Source organism: Silurus aristotelis (genome assembly GCF_946808225.1).
Source record: "Silurus aristotelis genome assembly, chromosome: 24".
NCBI lineage: Eukaryota > Metazoa > Chordata > Actinopteri > Siluriformes > Siluridae > Silurus > Silurus aristotelis.
The window spans coordinates 9,909,682-9,931,964 of NC_139597.1; the positions used below are offsets into that span (position 1 = coordinate 9,909,682).

The 22,283-nt window shown below is 38.9% G+C and overlaps 1 protein-coding gene across 33 annotated transcripts in view; it reads left to right on the plus strand.

Moving 5' to 3' along the window:
- cald1a (caldesmon 1a) overlaps window positions 1–22,283 on the plus strand; it is a 51,362-nt gene that overhangs the window by 26,318 nt on the left and 2,761 nt on the right. For 3 of the 33 annotated variants that reach the window (XR_014531337.1, XR_014531342.1, XR_014531345.1), the window contains exons 3-16: window positions 2,669–2,809; window positions 5,400–5,748; window positions 5,857–5,892; window positions 5,980–6,135; window positions 6,723–6,814; window positions 9,068–9,341; window positions 10,401–10,538; window positions 15,435–15,478; window positions 15,692–15,767; window positions 16,998–17,135; window positions 17,239–17,334; window positions 18,751–18,819; window positions 19,062–19,104; window positions 21,787–21,823. Coding sequence is in view for 16 of the 33 variants with exons in the window: in XM_083528207.1 (XP_083384333.1) it covers window positions 2,669–2,809; window positions 5,400–5,748; window positions 5,857–5,892; window positions 5,980–6,135; window positions 6,723–6,814; window positions 9,068–9,341; window positions 10,401–10,538; window positions 15,435–15,478; window positions 15,692–15,767; window positions 16,998–17,135; window positions 17,239–17,334; window positions 18,751–18,819; window positions 21,787–21,823 (1,646 nt within the window). In the remaining 17 variants the exon portion in view is untranslated. The remainder of the gene's footprint in view (window positions 1–2,668; window positions 2,810–5,399; window positions 5,749–5,856; window positions 5,893–5,979; window positions 6,136–6,722; window positions 6,815–9,067; window positions 9,342–10,400; window positions 10,539–15,434; window positions 15,479–15,691; window positions 15,768–16,997; window positions 17,136–17,238; window positions 17,335–18,750; window positions 18,820–19,061; window positions 19,105–21,786; window positions 21,824–22,283) is intronic. The other 30 variants (XR_014531338.1, XR_014531346.1, XR_014531351.1 and 27 more) reach the window with 11 other exon arrangements.

A 22,283-nucleotide genomic window follows, 5' to 3' on the forward strand; every position in this document is an offset into this window, starting at 1 on the left:
ACTTTGAGAATCATGGATAAAACAGCTACGTGCTCCTGCACAGCTGCATCTGCTGTTGGTTCAGCCACTGAACCCTGAAGGTGATGATATGAAGTGCTAACATTAGAATTGCAGCCTGTAGTATAAAGAATGCACATGTCTGAGAACTGAGTTTCTTTGAGACAAGTAATATTGGTGCAAGTCAAAGGTTGTGAGACTGCATGACTTAGGGCTGTTTTTTTTTTGTTGTTTTTTCCTCTCTCTCTCTCTCTCTCTCTCTCTCTCTCTCTCTCTCTCTCTCTCTCTCTCTCTCTCTCTCTCTCTCTCTCTCTCTCTCTCTCTCTCTCTCTCTCTCTCTCTCTCTCTCTCTCTCTCTCTCTCTCTCTCTCTCTCACTTTTCCCCTCTGTGACTGTTGTGGCCTTTTCTGAGAAAGCTGTTCAAGCAAAGATTCAGTTCAGTGGGGCTGGCCTAATGGAATGTCCTGAAGAATTATGACATAAGCATGTTTCATTTGAGTGCTCTATACCTAATGCCAATAGCTTTTGCAATTATGCCCAATGATGGTATGGCTTTCTTGTTCTACACAGTGGGCATTTTGATCCCACACATCTGCGCCGTTTTCCCATGAGAGGCCAGGAAGAGCTCAGGAAATAACACCCATCCTCAGTGAATGGGCCGTTCCATAACTACTCTCCCTGCACCACTAAAGCTTGTGTGTACTAGACAGAGAGAGGACAAGAGAAAAATAGGAAGAAAGATACCAACAAATGCTGGAATAAAAGATTCAAGAACAGTGTGGTTTTTTTATTTTAATTTTTTTTATATATTTTTTTTATTAGCTTGTAACTGACAGAAGCTTGATCATTTCAGACCACTAACTTTGAAAGGTTTTACGCACATCTCCGGGACTGTGGGGAAATGAATGCAGCAAAGAATATACCAGATGAGCAGTGTGTCTGTAAGTGCAGTGGGAGCAGAGGATAAAATGGGACGAGTGTGGGAATAGGGCAGCCTTTTGGCAGAAGTCTTCTCTCTCGGTTTCTCTCTCACTCTCGCGCTTTCTCTCTCAGACCCTATGCTGTTGCTATGTCAACCCCCCACTCACAGCCGCCTTTCCCAAACAGTTTTTCTCTGACATTTCTGAGATGTTTGAAGGAAAGGAAAATATTTGGGAACACTAATGTGTCGGCTGTTTAGCCTTCTCTCTGCCTTTATATCAAACCATCTCCCCCTCTATAGCTATTTCCTCCTTTATAGATTTTATAAATCAGCAGAACAAGGCACAGACTGCCCAGTGTTCACCACAAACGTTTAAAGAAAATTCAGCCTTTTTTTTTTTTTTAGTATCTGAAAAATCTGTATCTGTCCCTGACTTGAATTCTAATACTGACTATGGAACAACTTTATGTATGCCTAGGGGCAGTTTTCAGTTAAAAGAAGCCACAATGTACACTACAATTTAGTATTAGAATATTTATTTTTTTAAAGAGCCCACCCTGAAACACATTAAATGTTTTATACTGAATTATTTGTGATGTGGTTAGTGAGGTGTTTGTCAGTCGATGCTGAACTTTATTGAAATTTCCATTAGAAGGTACTGGTTATCAGCTGCATTGGGAGCCTGAGGAAATGTATAGGAATCTTAACTGCAAAATTGGATCAGTATCACTTATTTTTAAGTTCTGCAAAAGAGTTCACGATTGTCGAGACGGCCAACACACATTTCCTTCGTTCCAGAATGCAATGCATCAGTACATCAGCACTTATGCATAATTATGGCAGAGAAATGGCTTTGATTAATTAGGCATTTACAAATGATCTCAAATGAGTTGGACAGGCTAAAAGAGTAAAGTGCTACATCTACTAGATGTGTTCCATGTGATGTACAGAGTAGTTGCTACAGACTCTGTAGACTAAAAATGCAACCAGACCTCCAGGTGTGTCTTGGTTCAGATTCCTAAACATGTTCTAGCTATTGCAAAATATATTGCTGTTGCATAGAGTTGCATCTTCAGTGTGGTGAAGTTGTGTTATTGTGGTCATACATGGAACTTGGCTTCAGGATGAATCCTCGGAGTCTGGACTGCATTATCTCTTCCAAATGCACTGTGCAATGCAGACAGCCATGGAAGACATGGCAAACCACTCGTCAAGACAGAAAGTAAAGGGACAGAGGACAAGGGACGTCTGATGATGTCACTCTCCCGCCGTTCTTCCTTGGGCGTTAACTGAATGCTGTCTTCAATTACAGAAGATTTCCTTTCTAAGACCGGGGCAGAACATTATGCTGCTTTCCGAGTGTAAGGCACATGAAGATTAGTAGATATTTTGGATGAAAGGACACAGTAAAAAGTAGAAAACATGATGTAAAACCTGAAAAAGAAAGCGGTATACTGTGCACTGTGAAAACGGTACGCATTCATAAAAAGAGAAAAGGTTGAAGTTATACATAAGCGCTGGCTTTCTCACGATGTTCTTAAATCATTGTTAGATCCTGCTGCAAACTGTGGTACTGCTCCTGTCATCAGCTGTCCAACACATCTAAACACACAAACACAATTACAGCAGTTTAACAGTAATGACTGTCATATATATTTATTGCCCCAAAACGTCCACCCTTCTTCCTTCTACTTTCTTTCTATGTCTCTTTAACTACAGTATATTAACCTCAGATTTTTGTGTGTCCAGGATGGCCTTCCGCCGGACTGAGGAGGACGAGGAAGAGGCAGCTCGTGAGCGTCGACGAAGAGCACGCCAAGATCGTGTACGAAACAAGGAGGGCGAGGAGATACCTCAGCCAGCCGAGAGCATGGGGATAAACAGCCACAGGTGTTTTACACCCACACAGGATTAATGAGCAAACCATTACACAAACACATCACATCACACATATAATCATAGTGCAAATTCAAACACACCAAATTCAACATATTGCCACATTGGTGATATTTATTAGGCTGGGAAGTCAAACACTAAGTCCAAACTTAAAACACAGTGTTTTACATATATCTAAGATATGGACTTAGGTGAAAGCAATGCAGCAACTGAACCAAATTTGAAAGTGCATATAAAGCATTTACATTTTGGGAGTAACAAAATGTCTATGAATAATCATTTGCAGTCAAATTAAATACCTGGAGGTGGGCGCTGGGTGGTTAAGACATTGGATTCTGAATCAGAAAGTCACAAGTTCATCTCCCAGCACCACCAAGCTGCCACTGCTGGGCCCTTGAGCAAAGCCCCTAACCCTTAACTTAGTTGTAACTTGCTCTGGATAAGGGTGTCTGAGAAAATGCCATAAAATGTAAATGTCTGTTTCCAAAGGCCATTTTAGGAGACTTTGTCTTCCCTAAGGTATGAATAAATGTATAAATATGTATGGATAGTGCCAAGTGATGGTCTGTAATTATATCCAGGGTATATTCATACCTTGTGCCCAGTGTTCTTTTGAGAGAGTTTGCTCTAATTACTGAATGTCCAGTTTCGTTTTTGTGGTTAAAAAAACAACAAAAAAAACCCCTCCTTAAACCCTCTTATTTAACACACTTTATTGACGATCCCTTACCAGGTCTTGAAAATATCAAAGCACGGATCATTTTTGAAAAGATAAGTTTTGGTAACTTATGTATCTTTTTAAACCCCATTCGTAATTTGGAATGAGAAATTGCAAGTTTAATTATTTTCAACATGCTCTTGAGAATGTCAGTGACCATAAGGTTGTGAGTTCAAAGTCCAGGTTGCCATTGAATCACTGCTAGAGTTCTTGAGCAAGCTTTCTGACCTTCGTCTTCTCAGTAGGGATGCTCGTATTAGATTTTGCTTTAACTGTGGGTTAATTTGAATAAATAAACATGCAAATATACAATACTGCAAAATAGTAGGGTATAGTAGCCATGAATTTGGACTCGTCTTTCCATTTCCGCAGCCCAGCAGGAAAGTATGTGGAATGAAGCAGGCACTAGGGGTCACTTGCTTTCTAGTATGAATGGGCTTTCCCACAGTCTGCATACTGAGGCATAAAGACACTAAGAATCTGACCCAGGCATAAAGACACTATTGGATGTGACCCAGGAAAGAGGTGGACTCTGGGTCGCCTGGGCGTTTTTCGCGTTCCACCTTAATAATTCATGCATGAAACTCTAAGCTTCATAAAAAAGGACACAAACGAAAGCAGTATTTCTGTAGAAGTCCTTTCTCAGTCCTTCAGTTTCGCTCTGTGTGCATGTCACCTCCAGTAGCGTCTCAGTGACGTGGAAGCGGTGGGTCGTGCTGACGTGCGCCAACACTGCAGTATTGTACGTGCATACTTTTGCACACAAGAGAATATCACAGCACCCTGAGAGCATCGTGTGTGTGTGTGTGTGTGTTGTGAATTGTGCTGATGCTGAAGGCAAGCTTTGCCAAGTGCTGAACTCAGACTACATTAACCTACGATAGCACTGATGTGTTCCATGGCGTTTCCCTCGCTTCACAGTGCAGGGTGAGGAAGCAGAAAAAAGCAAACCTGGTCCAAATCATCATGAACACTGTATTTTTCTGATATTGATACCTTAATTATGTTTAAAGTAAATTGCATCCAAAGTCCAAAAGAAGTACAAACACTTTAAAACTTTTTTTTTTTTTACTGTCATTTCTGAAGACTATTAAATATACATTTGTGTCTTATTGAGAGGTCATTATCGTTTAATTTCTATTCCCTTGAAAGTGTTTAATAATATATAAACCCATTATATAAAGTTTAGGGTGAATTTTATTATTATTATTATTATTATTATTATTTATGTAAATATATGAGTAAAATAAATCCTCTTGTTCCATCTGGTGTATTCAAAAACACTGAATTCTGTATTCTGATTGGTCAAAAGTTGTTTTAATTTTCTATAGCAGCATGCCTATGATTATATTGCTAACTGTAATTAACACAAATGTGATTTAAATGTGCTTGTGAAGAGAAACATATAATTAGCATATTGAGGCTTTCTGTACTGAGACATTTATATAACTCCATCTATTTAACTTTTCATTTGTAGTGTGCATCTCTCTCTCTCTCTCCTTCCCAAAATCCGCAAAAATCGTCTGTGTGGAAATATGGCCATAAGTTTTATTCCTTGTCCTGATGATTTACACAATTTAAAACACTAATTACTTTAAAACGTTTACAAGAATATTCTGGCTTCATGCTCTGTTAAGTTTGGTTTCCCTAATAATAAACATACATTTGAATAAAGCATTCATATTTAACCATGCTCATGTTGATTAGAGTATTAAAAACATAAAGTATTTATTTGAGGTACTTTATGTTTTTGACCTATAAATGTGCAAATCAGTTGCGATTTAATGTTTTAATCGATTTATGGCTATATATATATATATATCACACTACAAATGATTAATCTTTCTTTCTCTATTTCTCTGTCAGTTCCACAGTAACAGAGACTGTGTCAGGCTCAGAGCTGAGCAAGGCTGGTGAAGATGATGAGGAGCAAGCCCTGCTTGAGCGCCTGGCCAAGCGGGAGGAGCGCAGGCAAAGGAGGATGATGGAGGCACTGGATAGACAGAAACAGCATGAGTCTGACGATGCTCCATCTTACAGCACCTACAGTGTGGAGAGCTCCTCTACCACCTCTTACCGAGCATTCAACAACCAGGAAGAGGAGGAGCCGGCACACAACAGCAAGGAGGAGGAGAAAGAGGAGGTTAAGGAGGAGGTCATCTCACTGCAGGAGATGGTGGAGGAGAAGCCACACAGGTCTTACTTGAGGGAGCAGGTGGGTTTGTGTAAATCACTCAAAAAACGATTCTGTATGATTTCCTGCAGTTTGCAGCTGCCAGTAATTCCAGTTGCGCTGTTTTTGATGAACGATATTCACTTTCAGGAATCCACTGAGGAAAAAACTAAAATAGAAGATGAGGTACGGCTGCCATTATTGATTTCCTCTTATTTTCACTTATTGAACACAATGCAGCTTAAATCATTCAGCTCTCGATTCCTTTTGTAGGACAGTACTGGTCAGGATGCTGTGCAACCAAGTGAAAAATGCGAGCCTTTAAATGAAGACCTAACTGATTCAACAGTCATTTCAAAGCAGGAAGTGGAGGGGGATGCAGCAGAAGTCGATGAGGATGTAGAGGAAGTAGAGGAGAATGAGATAGAGGTGCTTACACAGAAGGCAGCTGATGAAAAGCAGACAGTTTGTAAATAAAATATTTTGGCTTGGTAAGAGGTTAGATGCTTATAAATGGTGGATAATCAGAGCTTTTGGGGCTTAGTGTCCTAGTAATGTAATAAAAGACACATAAAGACAATTAAAGCATTTCGAATGCTGTAAAAATGTTTTAAGGGATTTCTTTTTATTTCTTTTTATTTTTTTAATCCTATCCAAAACTCTCAAATCAGTGACCTGGTATAAAAGTTGATGCAGTGTTAGTGGTGTGAGGCTTTGTCCCAAAACCTGAACATTATCCACAAATCAGTGTGATCCCACAGTGTGTCTGTCCACAGCAACCTGCTATCTTTATCAACTCACCCACAGTCCTCAGTAAGGTTACTGTCTGTTTTGTACAGTCATGTTTCCTCACCAGTGAAGTGTTTCTGCAGCTTGTTGCATGACAGGAGTGTGTGCGTGTTCTTTTCTACTGTCCACTGTCTCACACTTTCCATCCTGAGTGACCCCCCGAGCAGCGTCACCTCACTGTGAACGTAGTTTGTAATGTGCTCTGAGTCATATCTTTCTATCTGCAGATGGAGGATGAGGACGCAGGGAGAAAGAGCAAGCAGCAGAACGGTGGAGTGTATGATGACAGCAAGCACAAAAAGGTGGAGAGAACCCAGAGGTGGGTCCAAATCACACAGCATGCTTTTATCAGCGATTGCCATTTTCAGTAAAAGTATCTGCTGTGCCTTTTAATGAATTGTGGAAAACGATTAAACAAAGCAGTTTGTACATATTGAAAAAATGATTAATTCACTTACACATACATTTATATTCATACATAAACTATATGGACAAAAGTGTGGACACCTGACCATAAGATTCTTATGTGATGTTAAGCATCCCATTACACCTTTAGTCCCCATCTACTGTCACAATATATTTCACACTTCTGGGAACATGTTTTATGAGATGTGGGAATTGGATTTTGGTTTGTAATGTGGTTTTTGAGATTTGTGCTCATTCAGCCATAAAGTCAAGTAGAGTGAGGAGGCCAAGGGTGCGGATAGTGTTCCAGTTCATCCCAAAGGTGTTTAATATCATTAAGGTCAGAGCTCTTAGCAGGCCATTCAAGATCTTTCACACAAAGCCATGTATACCATATCTTCATGGAGCTGGCTTTGTGCACAGATGCATTGTCATGTTTGACTCTCCCAGTTCAAGTGAAGGGACAATTGAATGCTCCTGCATCCAAAGACCTCCTATACAATGGTGAAAAACCACATGTTTGGAAAAGTCAGGTATCCCAATGCTTTTGTCTGTATAGGGTAAATAAATAGAAAAGTAGAAAAATATACATTCAATCTAGTTCAATCCGGATCATAGAGTACTGTCGTGGTGATATGGAGTTTCACATGTTCCCCCAGTATCTGTGTAGATTTTTTTGCAGGTTCTTCAATTTCCTTGCCCATTTTACAAACATGACTGGAGATATATTGGCTATTAAAGTGATTAAGATGAAAGATTAATTTAATTAAATAAATGAAATAATATGAACAATGCACAAGTCTAATACATTGATCAACATCGTACTGCATTGTGTTTTGACCTAAAGTTAGTCGACTTTGTTGATTAGGGAGTATTTTATTATTTTTTATATATATATATATATATATATATATATTATTTACATATTAATATATACAAATTTTTTTAGGAGTTCTTGTTTCTAAAGTCACAGAGGATTTTGAAAACATTTCTTCTTGTTTATAAAATGCACAAGTGGGATTGTATGTACAGAAATCCAATGCTTCACCGCGGTTCGACTCTCAAGCCCCCTTTTTATTGCGGAATTGCATTTGCCACATAACTAATTTATTTTGCTGAGTTTCCCGGTCTCTCGCTGATAGCACGATTGAAAAAAAAAAAAAAATTAGTTTATGTTGGAATAATGACATTTATTAATAAAAAATATAATTATTAATTATAAAATGAAGTCAAATGTTAATATAGTACAGTACTGTATACATAAAATAGCATTTTTGGGGTGACGTAGCACATAAATACAGTAATCCCCAGTTTATTGTGGTGGTTACGTTCCAAAACCGCCTGCAATTAACTATGGTTACTGTATTAATTTTTTTGTAATTATACAATAATCATAAAGCATATCACTTGCATTTATACATGTCCTGTTACATAGTACAAATATCAGTTGCAGGATGCACTTTGTGTATCTCAGAGGAAGCACGTGTTGGCCTTTACCCCCTTTGCCGATTGATGTTACATGATAGGGGAGTTGTGACTGGTGGGTAGGAAATAGTGAACATTTAGGGCGGAAATCTTAAAAGGAGAAAATGATTAATAAAAATGTATCAATATGATTCATATTTGTTAATGATAACAATTAAGGGGTGTGAATTATTCAATATTTACAGTATAACTAATGTACCTACTGCAAAATGAAATTAATAAGTAAATATACATTCTGTATGTTTTCCATATGAGCTGGGACAAATTGAAACAAATGTATTAACTAGAATAAATGATTATTGATTAGTAATCATAGATAGTATGCCATGTTACTGAAATATATCGGTTATCAATACTCAATAGAGCTTTTCTTTTTCGTATTTGATTTCCAGTCATTTAATCCCAGGCCTGCAATTCAAGACTGTTACCTTAGACAAGGGTGTGTGTGTGTGTGTGTGTGTGTGTGTGTGTGTGTGTGTGTGTGTGTGTGTGTGTGTGTGTGTGTGTGTGTGTGTGTGTGTGTGTGTGTGTGTGTGTGTGTGTGTGTGTGTGTGTGTGTGTGTGTGTGTGTGTGTAAACTAACTGCCTACCTTCTGTGTGTCAGTGTATGGTTGTATGCACATGCTTATGAATTCACACGTACATGGTTTTTGTTTCATGCGTGTGTGTTTGTGTGTCCCAGCCGTGGCAGCGTGCACTCTTCTGAGGGTCCGGCAGCAGAGGAAGGGGACGACGGGGAGCAAACACGCCTGGAGGCTGAGAGGAAACTGGAGGAGCTGAAGAGAAGGAGAGACGAGACTGAGAACGAGGAGTTTGAGAGGATGAAGCAGAAGCAACAGGAGGCTGAGGCCGAGCTGGAGGAGCTGAAGAGGAAGAGAGAGGAAAGGAGGAAGGTGCTTGAGGAAGAAGAGAGGCTGAAGAAACAGGAGGAGGCTGAAAAGAAGGCAAGAGACGAGGTGTGTTAAATTAGTGTTGCGCATTCCTTCCTTTCAATCAGAGTGGAAGGATGTTTACTTAAGACCGATTTTGTGCCTGTATTGAATGTTTTCTAAAGAAAATCTTTTCTAGAGCATGTCCGTATTTTTGTTGGCTTACTTTTCTGGTTCTTGGGCCAAGTTGTAGCCTGAGAATTGAACCTCTATGAAAACGAACGTTTTTTGCATACTTCCACCAATCCTCTGTCATTAGGTCCTTAATTTTTTAAATAGTCAAGATAAAATGTGGCTTGGCCTCTGTGACACTCCACATATTTCCATATTAGGACTTTGCTTTCTGGATCTCTTATGTTCCTGTGACAAGCCTGTATAACCCCTGGATAAGATATGTGACTGGGTCATAACTCTCTTTTTATTTTTATTTATTTATTTTTTTATCATCACATTTGTGCTGACTGACTGTGGTTTAAACCAAGAGTTGGAATTTATACGAGTGCTTTTATTATGCGGTTTACAGAATTCAGTTATTTAAAACTCTGCAACAGCTCAATTGTATTTTTCACTTATTATACAGGTGTTCTCACAGCCTTATCCAAGCTTTCTGCTTTGTTCAGGCCATAACTGTGCCAGGCTTGTGCCGGTCAGCTTGCCTGTTTCCTGCATTGTGGTACTAACAAGCTCCCTGTTCCTAATTAAAAGGTGAAGTAAATAAAGGACTAATTAGATACCACAAGGCCCCACGTCTGATGGCTGAGAGCTGAGCCAAGAGCCGCCGCAGGCTGAAAAAGAGCAGCTTTATGATTTCCCCAGCTGAGGTGGAATTCACTGCTTCATTAGCATGCTGCTTTCTGGGGAGTGTGTGTGTGTGTGTGTGTGTGTGTGTGTGTGTGTGTGTGTGTGTGTGTGTGTGTGTGTGTGTGTGTGTGTGTGTGTGTGTGTGTGTGTGTGTGTGTGTGTGTGTGTGTGTGTGTGTGTGTGTGTGTGTGTGTGTGTGTGTGTGTGTGTGTGTGTGTGTGTGTGTGTGTGTGTGTGTGTGTGTGTGTGTGTGTAATCAGATAGCATTTGTTTTTCTTTGTGCAGGAGGAGAAAAGGAGAATGAAGGAGGAGATAGAGAAGAGAAGAGCGGAGGCAGCTGAACGGAGGCAAAAGGTCGAAGAGGAGGTAGACGGAGAAGCCAAACCCTTCAAGTGTGTGAGCCCGAGAGGATCCTCTCTGAAGGTGAGCTCCCACTCATTCAGTCCATCTTCTCTCTTTGTTTTTCCCTCTGTACTGACTGACTCACAGGAACACACTGGTTCCACCAGTGCGCATGCTGCTGTCTCTATCATTTAATGAGAGGAAAGGCAGCTTATCAGCACAAAGAGAATTGTTTCCATTAAAAAATGTTTGTGAATGTTTGCGTTTAGCCATTGGGGTGGATGCAATTGCTCAAATGTAATCTGGTTAAAGGCAATGTTGAGGGTTTTATCCATCTCCATTTTAGTATTTCCTCTCAAGGGACAATACTTTAGAAATTAAACTTGAATACATTTTAGAATAGTCAATGTGTAGGTTGTGTAGCAGTATAGATTTACTGTCCTCTGAAAATGACTCCACATACAGCCGTTATTGTCTAAATAACTAAAAGGGAGTACACCTGGAGTGATAACAGCTGTATATCGTTTAACTATGCAAAGCCACATTTTTCATTCGTCATGTTCCTGTTTTTTGTCTGCTTGACAGGACCATACAAAATTGTGTATCTTGTATTAGAGCAGTTAAAATGTTGTGCTTTAAGTACAATTCTCTCATACTGACCACTGGATGTACAACTTGGCAACTCATGAAAAAGATAGCCGAGGCTATAAGAAGATCTGTAACACCCTGAAATTGAGTTACAGTATAGTCACCAGGGTCATACAGAGGTTTTCCAAGATGGGTTTCTCTCGGAACAGACTTCGCAAAGGTTGATCAAAGAAGTTGAGTCCTCGTCAGGTGCAGAAGCTGCTTCAAAAAACTTGCGCATGAGGGCTGCAGCGTTGCTTTACAGGTTGCAGAAGCGGAAGGTCCGATTTTCAATGCTCAGACCGTACGCCAGACACTCTAGCAAGTCGGTCTGCATCTCCGTCATCCCAGTAAAAAACCTCTTCTGAAGCTGGTTTACAAAAAAGCTTGCTGAAGACAACCTGTCTCAGAACATGATTTACTGAACCATTAAGAACCATGTTTGGTGGTCTAATGAGACTAAGTTAAACTTGTTTGGCTCAGATGGTGTCCAGCATGTGTGGCGACACCCTGGTGAGGAGTACCAAGAAAAGTGTGTCTTGCCTAGTACAGCATGGTGGTGGTACTGTTTCATTGAGGAAAACATGGATTCCAACATGTACTGTGACATTCTAAAGCAGAACATGATGCCCTCCCTTCAGAAACTGGGTTGATTGGCAGTTTTGCAACATAACAACCCAAAACAAACATGACAACTGCCTTGCTGAGGAGGGTGAAGGTGATGGAGTGGCCAAGTATGTATGCAGACTTAAAACCTCAAGCAGAAAGTGGAGAATCGCCATGTGTCTAACATTTCAGCAGCTTTGTGATGTCATTATGGAGGATTGAAGAGGATCCCAGCAACAATCTGTGCAGCTCCGGTGAATTCTATGCCCAGGAGGATTGAGGCAGTGCTACATAACAATGGTGCTCACACAAAACACTTTAGACACAGTTTCTACATGTTTACTTGGGGTGTACTCACTTTTGTTGCCAATTATTAAGACAAAAAATGGCTATATTAATGCAATGTGCCTTTAATATAATCTATATTCAAAACAGAATTAAGACTTTCTCCTGTTAAGAAAGAAACATGAGTGTTCTCTAAAAAAAAAAAAAAAAAAAAAAAAGTTACATCCAATCGATATTTCCTATATTTATAAAATAATACATATTCTGGCCAAAACTTCAGCTAATGTTCACACCAAGCATCAGACTAAGAGGAAAATGTGTTTGTGTTTTTTTGACTCATCTCGTAGGATTTTCATGCACAAAATTACGTATAGTTTATATAGAATGATGTGAGATGCTTCCAGCTAGTGGAATGTCTGCAGGTGGCAATTTTGTGATCTTGAAAGAGGTAAGAAGAGAATAGTCACTAGTCAATTTTGGCAAGAAGGCTATGCTATGTTTGCTCAAATCTCTTTAGAAACATGTGGAGCAGAAAAGTGTCTCAGAATATATAAATAAAAACATGCCAAACATTGAGGTGGATGGTCTACAGCAGCAGAGGAACTCATCAGCTTTCACACCTGCCAGCCAAGTATCTGAGGCTGCAGTGGACACATAAAGGTGGAAAAGATGACTTTTATCTAGTTTTTAACTGTCAAGGTTTGGTGCCCAGTGCAGTCTCCGACAACTCTTCTTGTTGTGTTCAATGTCAACAAGATCACATTTTTCTTTATTTTTATTTGTGGTGTGAACAATAACCAAAGCTCTCTTTGTGTTGCAATGCTGCCAGATAATTTAATGAACAAGCAGGTATACCAGTTTTTCTCATAAAATAAATAGTAAGTGCATAAAGGCCTGTAATAACAAGTGAAATAAACCTTATAAAGGGTTATAAAGGTTTTTGCCATTAAGCATCTATTGTCTTTAAGACTGGTGTTAATTTGCTGTAACATGCATGAAGTACCTTTAGATTTTTATTGGCACATAATTGCCCTAGATCTCAATTACAATTGCACTAGAACATGTTTACAAGTCGGACAGTCATAAAAGCATTTCACTATATGTCATACTCTGTATGAATCTGTATGTGACAAATAAAATAATTTTATTTTAATACATCATGACAAATAACCTTTCTAGCTTCTGGTATGACAGAATGCAAGTCAGACAACTGTAATGTTACATGGCAAGCATTAAAACTATATTCCTGCCAGTCAGATAAAAAGTGTGTATAAGGCTCTCATTATAGTGTCATGGAATTGTCATAAGTATTCATAAAAGTCCTGGCAGGCATGCAGTTCATCACAATTATATGACTTTGCCAAGGCAGGAGTACACTGGGGTACAAAATCAGTCAGGAAGTTCTGATAAAGCCAGGCTAGAATGTGTCCTGACACAGCCTTATGTCATGTCAAATATATGTCACTTGAATCAGGTGTAATGTCAAATACACATCAGTCACAACAAAGCAGTCTTTATGGCAGCTGATGCCTGCTGATTGTAGGATTATTTGAGTTACTATAAAAGGTTTAAAGCTTGCATATTCTTTTACCGTTGTTTGATTTTAATGCATATCGTTCGGTAATTGCTATGAATTTTTCAGGGACCAAAGTTTAGCTCTATGTGGTTATTCGAGTTAAAAAAAAAATGTAAGTCTGGGAGCACCGACGGGTCCTGGGAGTTAAGTGCTGCCTAAAACATTAACCTTTTCTATTATGTTGCTTAAGTCAAGACATGATCCTGTTAATCCAGTACTATACACTTTCAGTATGCATGTCTGCTTATTCAGACGCAAGGCAATTAACAAAAAAAACCCTCTCCACTGGGACAGAAGTAGCTAGTATAATTAGGTACTTCCTTATACAGTTTTGCTTATGAGCCATTGTATTAGATGCATTGTGGCATACTCAAATATCCAATCAGGGTTAATAAACACATTAGTTTATATAATAATTGCATAAACACTAACTGTAGTCTGGATATCAGGATGTTTGAATAGCCCTGTTCTGACTCTGTTTGTGTGTTGCTCGGAGTAAAAGAGGTTTATCTTTTGAGGAAAAAAAATAACCGCATTCCATCTCTGTTCACAGCTTTACTTTGTCATCATTTTCACTGTATGTAGCGCATGCTGTGTGAGATCTGACTACCTGTCAAATGCTTTTCTATTTATTTGACCAATTTTTGTATATATGTGGATCGGTCTGGGAAAACCTACTGAACAAATTCTCATAAATATTGAATATTGAACATCTCACTTATGTTTGCCAAACACTATACCTATACTATGCCCAACAATACCAAAATTGGTCTTTTTTTGTTTGTTTGTTTTTGTTTTTTACACTTGGGTAGCTTGACACCTATACTATAAGTAATTATAAATACAAATGTGAAAGCATTTTATTGACTCTTTTCCAGACAGTTTCCATGCTAAAATGACGTTAGGTAAAGAGCCAAACAAAAATAATAAAAACAGTCAGTCTGCTTAAAGATGTCTAAAACCACGTTAGCTAGGTGTGATTTCCACACACTTAAGTGGCAGACTCTGAACACACTGTTGAATAAGAGGCTGTCTGCACCACATCGAAATGTACATATGCATATCAGTTTATTTTGTAATCCAATGCCATCTGCCAAAATGTCTGACGCTCCTGTCCTGCAGTCAGAGTGGAAGCTTTCTCCCCCTTCAGTTTTGGAAGAATATATATATATATATATATGTGTATATATATGTATTAGTATGTATTTATATATATATGTATTAGTATGTATTTATATATATATTAGTATGTATTTATATATATATATATTAGTATGTATTTATATGTAACTCCTACCTTAACACATTTGAAATATCTAATATTACTTTATTTTTATTTATATTTTTTCCCCCCTGTTTTTTTGTCATTGTAGAGGCCACTATTCAAAATACAAAATAGACAGAATGAGATAAAGTGGTGTTCTTCCTTCAGTGTGTCAGTACTGAGGGAATGCAGGAAGGCAATTAGCCTAATAGGATTACTGTAACCACATTTGAACAGAGCTTTTTCAAACACGCCAAGAGAATGGGGAATTTCCTGAAGGGAGTATTTTAGGAACTCCCACATTCGCTACCCGGTAGGAGGGGTAGAGATGGAACGGGGGAACTGTTATGTGTTTTTTTTTTGTTGTTGTTTGCTTTGCAAGAACACTTGCCCACTCTCATAGGCTTGTTGTCGTATATCATAAACATTCTGTAGTTCCCACAGAGATTCTGGGCTGAAAAAGGGTCCTGCTTTTCCTGGCCTACTGACAGACTAAAGAACAGGCTAGTCTCTCTGCATAGCAAGTCCATAAGGGAATGTGTGTGTGTTTGTGTGTGTGTGTGTTTCCACATGACCAACACAGTGAGCTTTCCATCCATTATCTGATTTCTCTTCCCAGATTGGTGAAAGGGCAGAATTCCTCAACAGGTCAGCGCAGAAGAGGTATTTTAACAGATTTTTTTCCTTCTTCTTTTTCTATCATCTCTCTCACTACAAAGTGAAATCATACACATGTACCCAATTATGAGATCACTTAAAATCCAAATGCAATGAAAAATCCATGTATTTATTTACAGTGCACTCAACAGGTAGTTTATTCAAGATCATGCACCAAGGTATGTGTTGTCTGATGTGTGTCTGTGTTGTGTGCTTCAGTGCTGTGAAGACATCTCACTCTCCTGTGGTGTCGAAGATTGATAACAGACTGGAGCAGTACACCACGGCTGTGCAGGTGAGTCCCACACACCATTTCACTGACAGCATTTCGCCACTACCCACAGAGCAGCACAACCCACATGTTATGATAGAGATCCATTGTTGCATACAAATTTTTGGAGCAGCACTGCGAGTCCCAACTAGCAGACTGGTGTGCCTTAATTGCATCAAAACTATTGTAAAAGCATATTTGATAACCACTGATATCAGCTAGACAGAGTCACACACAGCTCTCGTCTAATACAATGTGAAAATATTTGAAATCATATTCTACTGCTTCATATATGTGAAATAAAAATATATAAAATCGAAATATACTCCCAGTAAATTGCCCACTCTTTGCTTTTATTTCTGCCTACATCTCGACTGCAGTGCTTTTATATTCTCTCTGTTGATCTATTTCTCCTGGCATTTCTCTAAGTTTTAAAAAACTTACAAAAAGACATTTCGTCTTGACATTCCAGTTATTACTGTGTCATAAACAGGCTTCTACAAAACACATCTGCCATCATTGTGCCAAATATATGACTCTTTCTGTTGAGAATTACAAAATGCACCCACTGTGTTCTTTTAACTTCTTAATATTGTCATTTTTGTATGTGGGCTGTAAATTAAGAAACCCCTTTTTTTATTGGACAGAATGTAAATAGTTTTGCTGGAATTTCAAAAAAGCTTTATTAAGCAAAGAAGTGTGGCCTAATTCAAATAGTCACTTATAGGTGTACTGACTGAGCATATAGGAAAATGCAATTAGTCATTTAACAATTACTCTTATCCAAATATACACTATGTAGTTTTTATTGGATTCCAATTATTATACTAAGATAAATGAGATTTTCTGTAGAAAAAAACTCTTTGACCTGGAAAAAAAACAATAATTGATAAATGTCCAGGAAAGTATGTCATGAAGTGATGACATCTGAAGTGCACACGTTTTCAGTTATCTAGGAGTCTATAACACAATATGTATATTTGTGAAACTATAATACTATAGTGCAATACTGAATAATAGTAGTATTATAGTAGTCACTGTGTCCTACTGCCATACTGCCGTGAATTTCCATGTGTGTATATAAAAGAATCAGACCGAGATTCACCCTATGGAGTTCAGCCAGACTTTTTTATGAAAATACTGCCAGTATGATACTAATGCAGCATTTTACATTCCTCGATTACTCATTTTGACATATGCATGCACTCAGAGGTTTTTACTGTCAGTCCATCTCTCTTTAACGCTCCTTTTCAGAGTAATAAAGAGGTGCGCACGCCACGCGTGGCTGCAATCGACCTGCCTGTGGTTTCTGATGGCGTGCGGAACATTAAGAGCATGTGGGAGAAGGGCAACGTTTTCAGTTCCGGCATCAGCACACCCTCCAGCAACAAGGTCAGCGGCAGAACCCCAATGACCAGGAGGCCCCTCTTTCCTGCTTTCCTGTCTAGCACTCTGACCTTTGACTCACAGGGAATTTTTTTCTTCTGGTCTGCAGGATGCAGCTGGAATAAAAGTGGGCGTTGCAGGCCGTATCAACGATTGGCTGAATAAAACACCAGAGACGGGCAAAACCCCAGGAGGGAGACCTGTGGTAGGCTATGAGTGCAGTCAATCACAATCGGTGTACATGCCTCTCTGTATTGTTTGCTAGATTAGGGCATGAACAGACATGCTTTGTAATATGTCTAGTCGGCGCCACCTAGTGGTCATTGTGTGTTCATTGTTGTGTAGAGATGTAAAGAATGCAGAGGTTAGATGACCTTTATGTAGCTGTCCTCATGCATGTCTTTTGTGATTTGTATATGTTATGTAATTCCAGCTTTTCCTAATGTAAGAATACTGCTTAGTTTAAAGGTGTAGTTTTTTTTGCAATTTAGCGTTTTAAGACTTATGTAATCACATTAGTTTAAAAAAATAATAATAATAATTGAGCATACTTCATTCAACTCAAAGGCAACTGATAACCATAAAGCATAACCAGCAATACAATTAATGTTATAGCTTTTTTTTTTAAATGGTAATAATGTTAAAATATACTGTCTAATAAATTTTTTATTCACAATAATATATTCTTCAGCAATGTAATCTTGTCTCTTAACACTAAGCTTTGGTTGCTAAGCAACATACCATACAAAGCTTAAAGACATTGTGGACAGTGTAATGGCTTAATGGTGGGTAATGGTGTAAAACCTGGTGCATTAATAAAAAAAAAATATATATAATGACTAGAGTATGATCACAGGTGTGCTGACATTATCGAAAATTTTACATCAGTTATGAGCGTGGCTCAGCCAATCAGATTGTACAATCACAAAAAATTTCTGGTTTTCACTCATACAATGGGCATTTAGCTCTTTTCTCCATGTATATTACCGTCCTGTGAGGCCGTCAGGAGATTTAATAGCTGGTTTAATGTGTCACGGAGGAAGCACATGCTTGCCCTCACCCTCCCCGGCGGGTAGCTGTCAAGGGAGAAGAGAACAGTATCTAGTTGTTGGTCGTTGGCAAAATAAAAATGGAACCAAGATTGAAATATGTCAGGCTGGTTGTTCCAATTACCAAAAAAAAAAAAAAAACAAGGCTGGAACAGCTTTCTCTTAAATTTAAGACAGGATATGCAAAAATGTAGGATATCTGAACATCTAAAAATAATGTGCAGTGTAAATTTCCATACATCTAGCATCAAGGAAAGGCGAACTAAATTGCCCATGTTGTCAGATATACTGAATGTTTTTTTTCTGTTTGTCCTCTGTCTGCTTAAGTTTCCCCCTGTTGCCTGATCAGTTCCTCAGCCTTGCTTTCTTCTGGGCTATTCTCCTCTGTCCCCTCTTCTCCTTCTTCTGTCTGTGCTGAGGTAGGAGTAATGCCTCTGCGGCCCTCTTCTCTTTCTTTCAGTATGCGTTCATCACTTTTTCTCACGATAGTTTCTTAGGTGTGCGTCTGTTTGTTTAAAGCTTTTGTCTTCTCACCGTGTGTGTGACATTACTCTTGTCTCTTCGTGCTTCAGGACCTGAAACCTGGCGATGTTTCTGGCAAGCGCAATCTATGGGAAAACAAAGGCTCCTCTGCTACCAAGGTAACCTCCTACTTAACTGCACCATCAATTATATTTTTCTTTCTTTACTCTGGGCTCTTTACATGTAAAAAAAAAATAATAATAATAATAATAATTCTTCTTGCTTAAAACAGCCAGGGTGTTTGGAGTGTTTCGATTTGGACTGTTTCATTGTACAAATCATCACATCAGTTGATTTTATTCAAGATAAGCAGTGATTGGTGCCAGTTAGCTAAACAGTAACACTGTGTTTTTGTTTAAAGACTTCTTCCTGCTAGTTGTCTTCAGATTTGGCTCCTTGAGGAGGTAAATGTTACTTTATCCTTAAAAGAGATGCGTAGCTGATACTGTTCACACAATCACGACGCAAATTCACTTGCTATGTGACTGAATGCTTTTGACTGTTAGCTTCTCACTGTTTCTCTGTTAGTGTGTGACTCTTGCTCTTCTCTCTTGCTCACTGGCATGGAGGGGGGGGGGGGGTAATGCTAGCTGTTGTTAGTCACTTTTAAGGGCTGCAAGTAGTTTGTAAAGTCTCATGTTTGTTTCATGTGTTATTCGGGGCTTAATTTTGAGTAATGTACGCCACAAGTGCTTGCTTTTCATTTTTCCTGTTCTGTCTATATATCTATCTATATATATACATACATACACACACACACACACACACACACACACACACAAATGCGCACATAATATGCAGGTCATTCTGTTACCGTCTATTTTAAAACAACCTCTTGCTTTTGGCTCCTACACTAACAGACGCACACATATTCCCACATATCCTGAACAGCTGTCAATATAGCAGATAGCATTAGCCTCTGCCCTGTATGCTGAAGCTGAAAGGACATGCCTAGCCTTGACTCTCCTGTGTGAAGCCATATATTTGTAGAGGGATGATGATATTTATTTTGACGCTCTATCTTTGGGAATATCTAAGCTGAACATAGTGGGAGGCAGCATTGGCATGCAGTAGCCATGTTAAGACCAGGCCATGGCTAATGCAGCCTGAATTTAATGCTGAGGGATAATGAAGGGAAAGCCGTGTTGATGGTCTCACTGGTGGGACAAAACTTTCGGCTACAGCTATAATTCCAAAGTCAGTAGTTCAAAACACCAGACTAGCAAGCAAATGGAGGCTGGGCTTCTGCTTATCTTTATAACCAACATTATATCTTGTCATTTATATATTTGCTTTTGTACACCTCTAAATCTAAATGGTGATCTTATACACCTAATGCACCCTATCTCAGAAATAAAGGGACAGATGAAAATTAAACTTCTCTTTCAAGCTCTTGTTCTGGTGTCTCACTATAGAATATTGTGGCACCCATTTTGCCAGACGGCGTATCTTGAATCACCAAATGAATGTAGATAATCTGTCTAATATCTCACTAGTGCCAGCAATTAAACTGTTTATAGTGAGCACAATTTAAAGTCTGCCTTATCCAGGTTTCAAAGGGACGATGAGATAATAACTACCAAACCTGCATGCTACAAAGCATTCAAGGGTTTATAAACAAGGCAGAAACCGTGTGCACCTTTCATGGAAATAAAAAAAAAAAAAAAAACATGTCTTTTCATGTTTCTAAAACTTGCATGACAAGCTAAAATGGGAGCTGGATATGTTTTAATGGGAGAGAAGACTGTACACGTGCCTCGTTAAAATGATAAAAACACTAAGAGCACTAAATTCAACTGAACCTGATGGCCACAAACAAACGCTCAGACACATTCTACTTAGTCAAAGGTGATGCTCTAGTTGTGTGGAGTTGCAGTAATGTTTTTAGTTTGCCTTGCTGTGGACACATTTATCGTCACAATATTATAACCCTATAAGGATACAAACAAGTCCTCTAATATTGCATTACACTCTGCATGCCTCTGGGTAACTATATGGAGAGAAAATGCGCACAACTGAAATCAGCCGGCTTGGAGCCTTTCAGTCCTTCAGGAAAAAGAAGCGATGGCCTGTGTAACATTTCTGAAAGAGATGCAACTCCAATTATCTGTAAATTGACCATAGAGGTTTCACATAATTGTGGACTTTCCATTCTCTTTCCATTTTTGATGTTTACAGAGATCACACTTATTGAAATGGGCCACCGAATCGCTATTCTGTATTAAGAATGTCTGTTTGGCCTCCTCCTCTTCATGAGACTGTGACCTGTGAGTGGAAATGCTACCTTAGCACAGTTTGTAGAGCAGGTACAATGGCTCAGGACCAGGGATTTGTGATGCTGGTGTCTGATTGGACTTTCTGCTCTATCATGCCAGAGCATGATACGGGCTTGCTTACTTTTTTGCCATCATTAAGTGGTTATGATTATCAAAAATCCTTTCGAAATTAAATTATTGTCCTTCAAGGTTGATAGTCCAATTATTCATTCATTCATCCATTTTCTCCCGCTCATCCGTAATCCGGGTCGCGGGGGCAGCAGTCTAAGCAGGCCCCCGCCTTCGACTGCTGCCCAATCCTCACAGCACCGTCCCTTACGGTCCCTCCTGCAGGTGGTGAGCCCACGGGAAGGTGGCCCCACGTCACTCCGACCTCACGGACCTTGATATTTCCCTCGTAAGGGACCGATAGTCCAATTAGTAGAAGAAATTTAAAAAAGTAAAAAAATTATTGATTACCATTCCAACATTGCAGGCCTTGAAACAGTTAGAATCATAAGACTTGTCATGACTGAAGGGATCATACGTGTAGAATTTTACTGGGACTCGATGTCAATGAGGGACAAAAATTATTTGGGGTACAGGCTTTTTACAGCATTTACACCTGTCACCTAGAATACACACAAAGAAATCCATAGAAATTCATGCAATCAATTCATACAGTCGCAATTCTTAATTTCTAAAACTGGAAATTCATGAAAGGTATTTATTGCTGACCTTTGTCTTACTAAACCTCTTATTTCATTCTGTATATATCTGTTTCTATTTTTGTTTTTTTTCTTACTATCACTTGCTTTCTACTTCACCCAGGTGACAAGCAGAGGAGAGAGCAAATCTGTTGCCAATGGTAAGAGTTTGTATAGAGACTGTGTGTCTTTGTGTGTGTCTTTGTGTGTGTCTTTGTGTGTGTCTTTGTGTGTGTCTTTGTGTGTGTCTTTGTGTGTGTCTTTGTGTGTGTCTTTGTGTGTGTCTTTGTGTGTGTGCGTGCGTGCGTGCGTGCGTGCGTGCGTGTTTCATGTCATGTCCCTACAGTGTCAGTACACCACATGTATACACACCAGATGGAGTATGAATTAATTAAGCTGCCCTTTTTTAGTACATTCTCTACATGCCATACAATTATGCAGGTTTTCCTATTCTAAGAAAAAGCTGAAAATCTGTTTAATCAAAACATATGTCAAAATAAAACTTTCTATTTCGAAGTAAACTATGTGAACAAATGTTTGTGGACACCTGGCCGTAAGTTTCTACAGAAACATTTCATTCCACAAAGATCTCCATTTGATGTTATTACATCTCCATTCTTC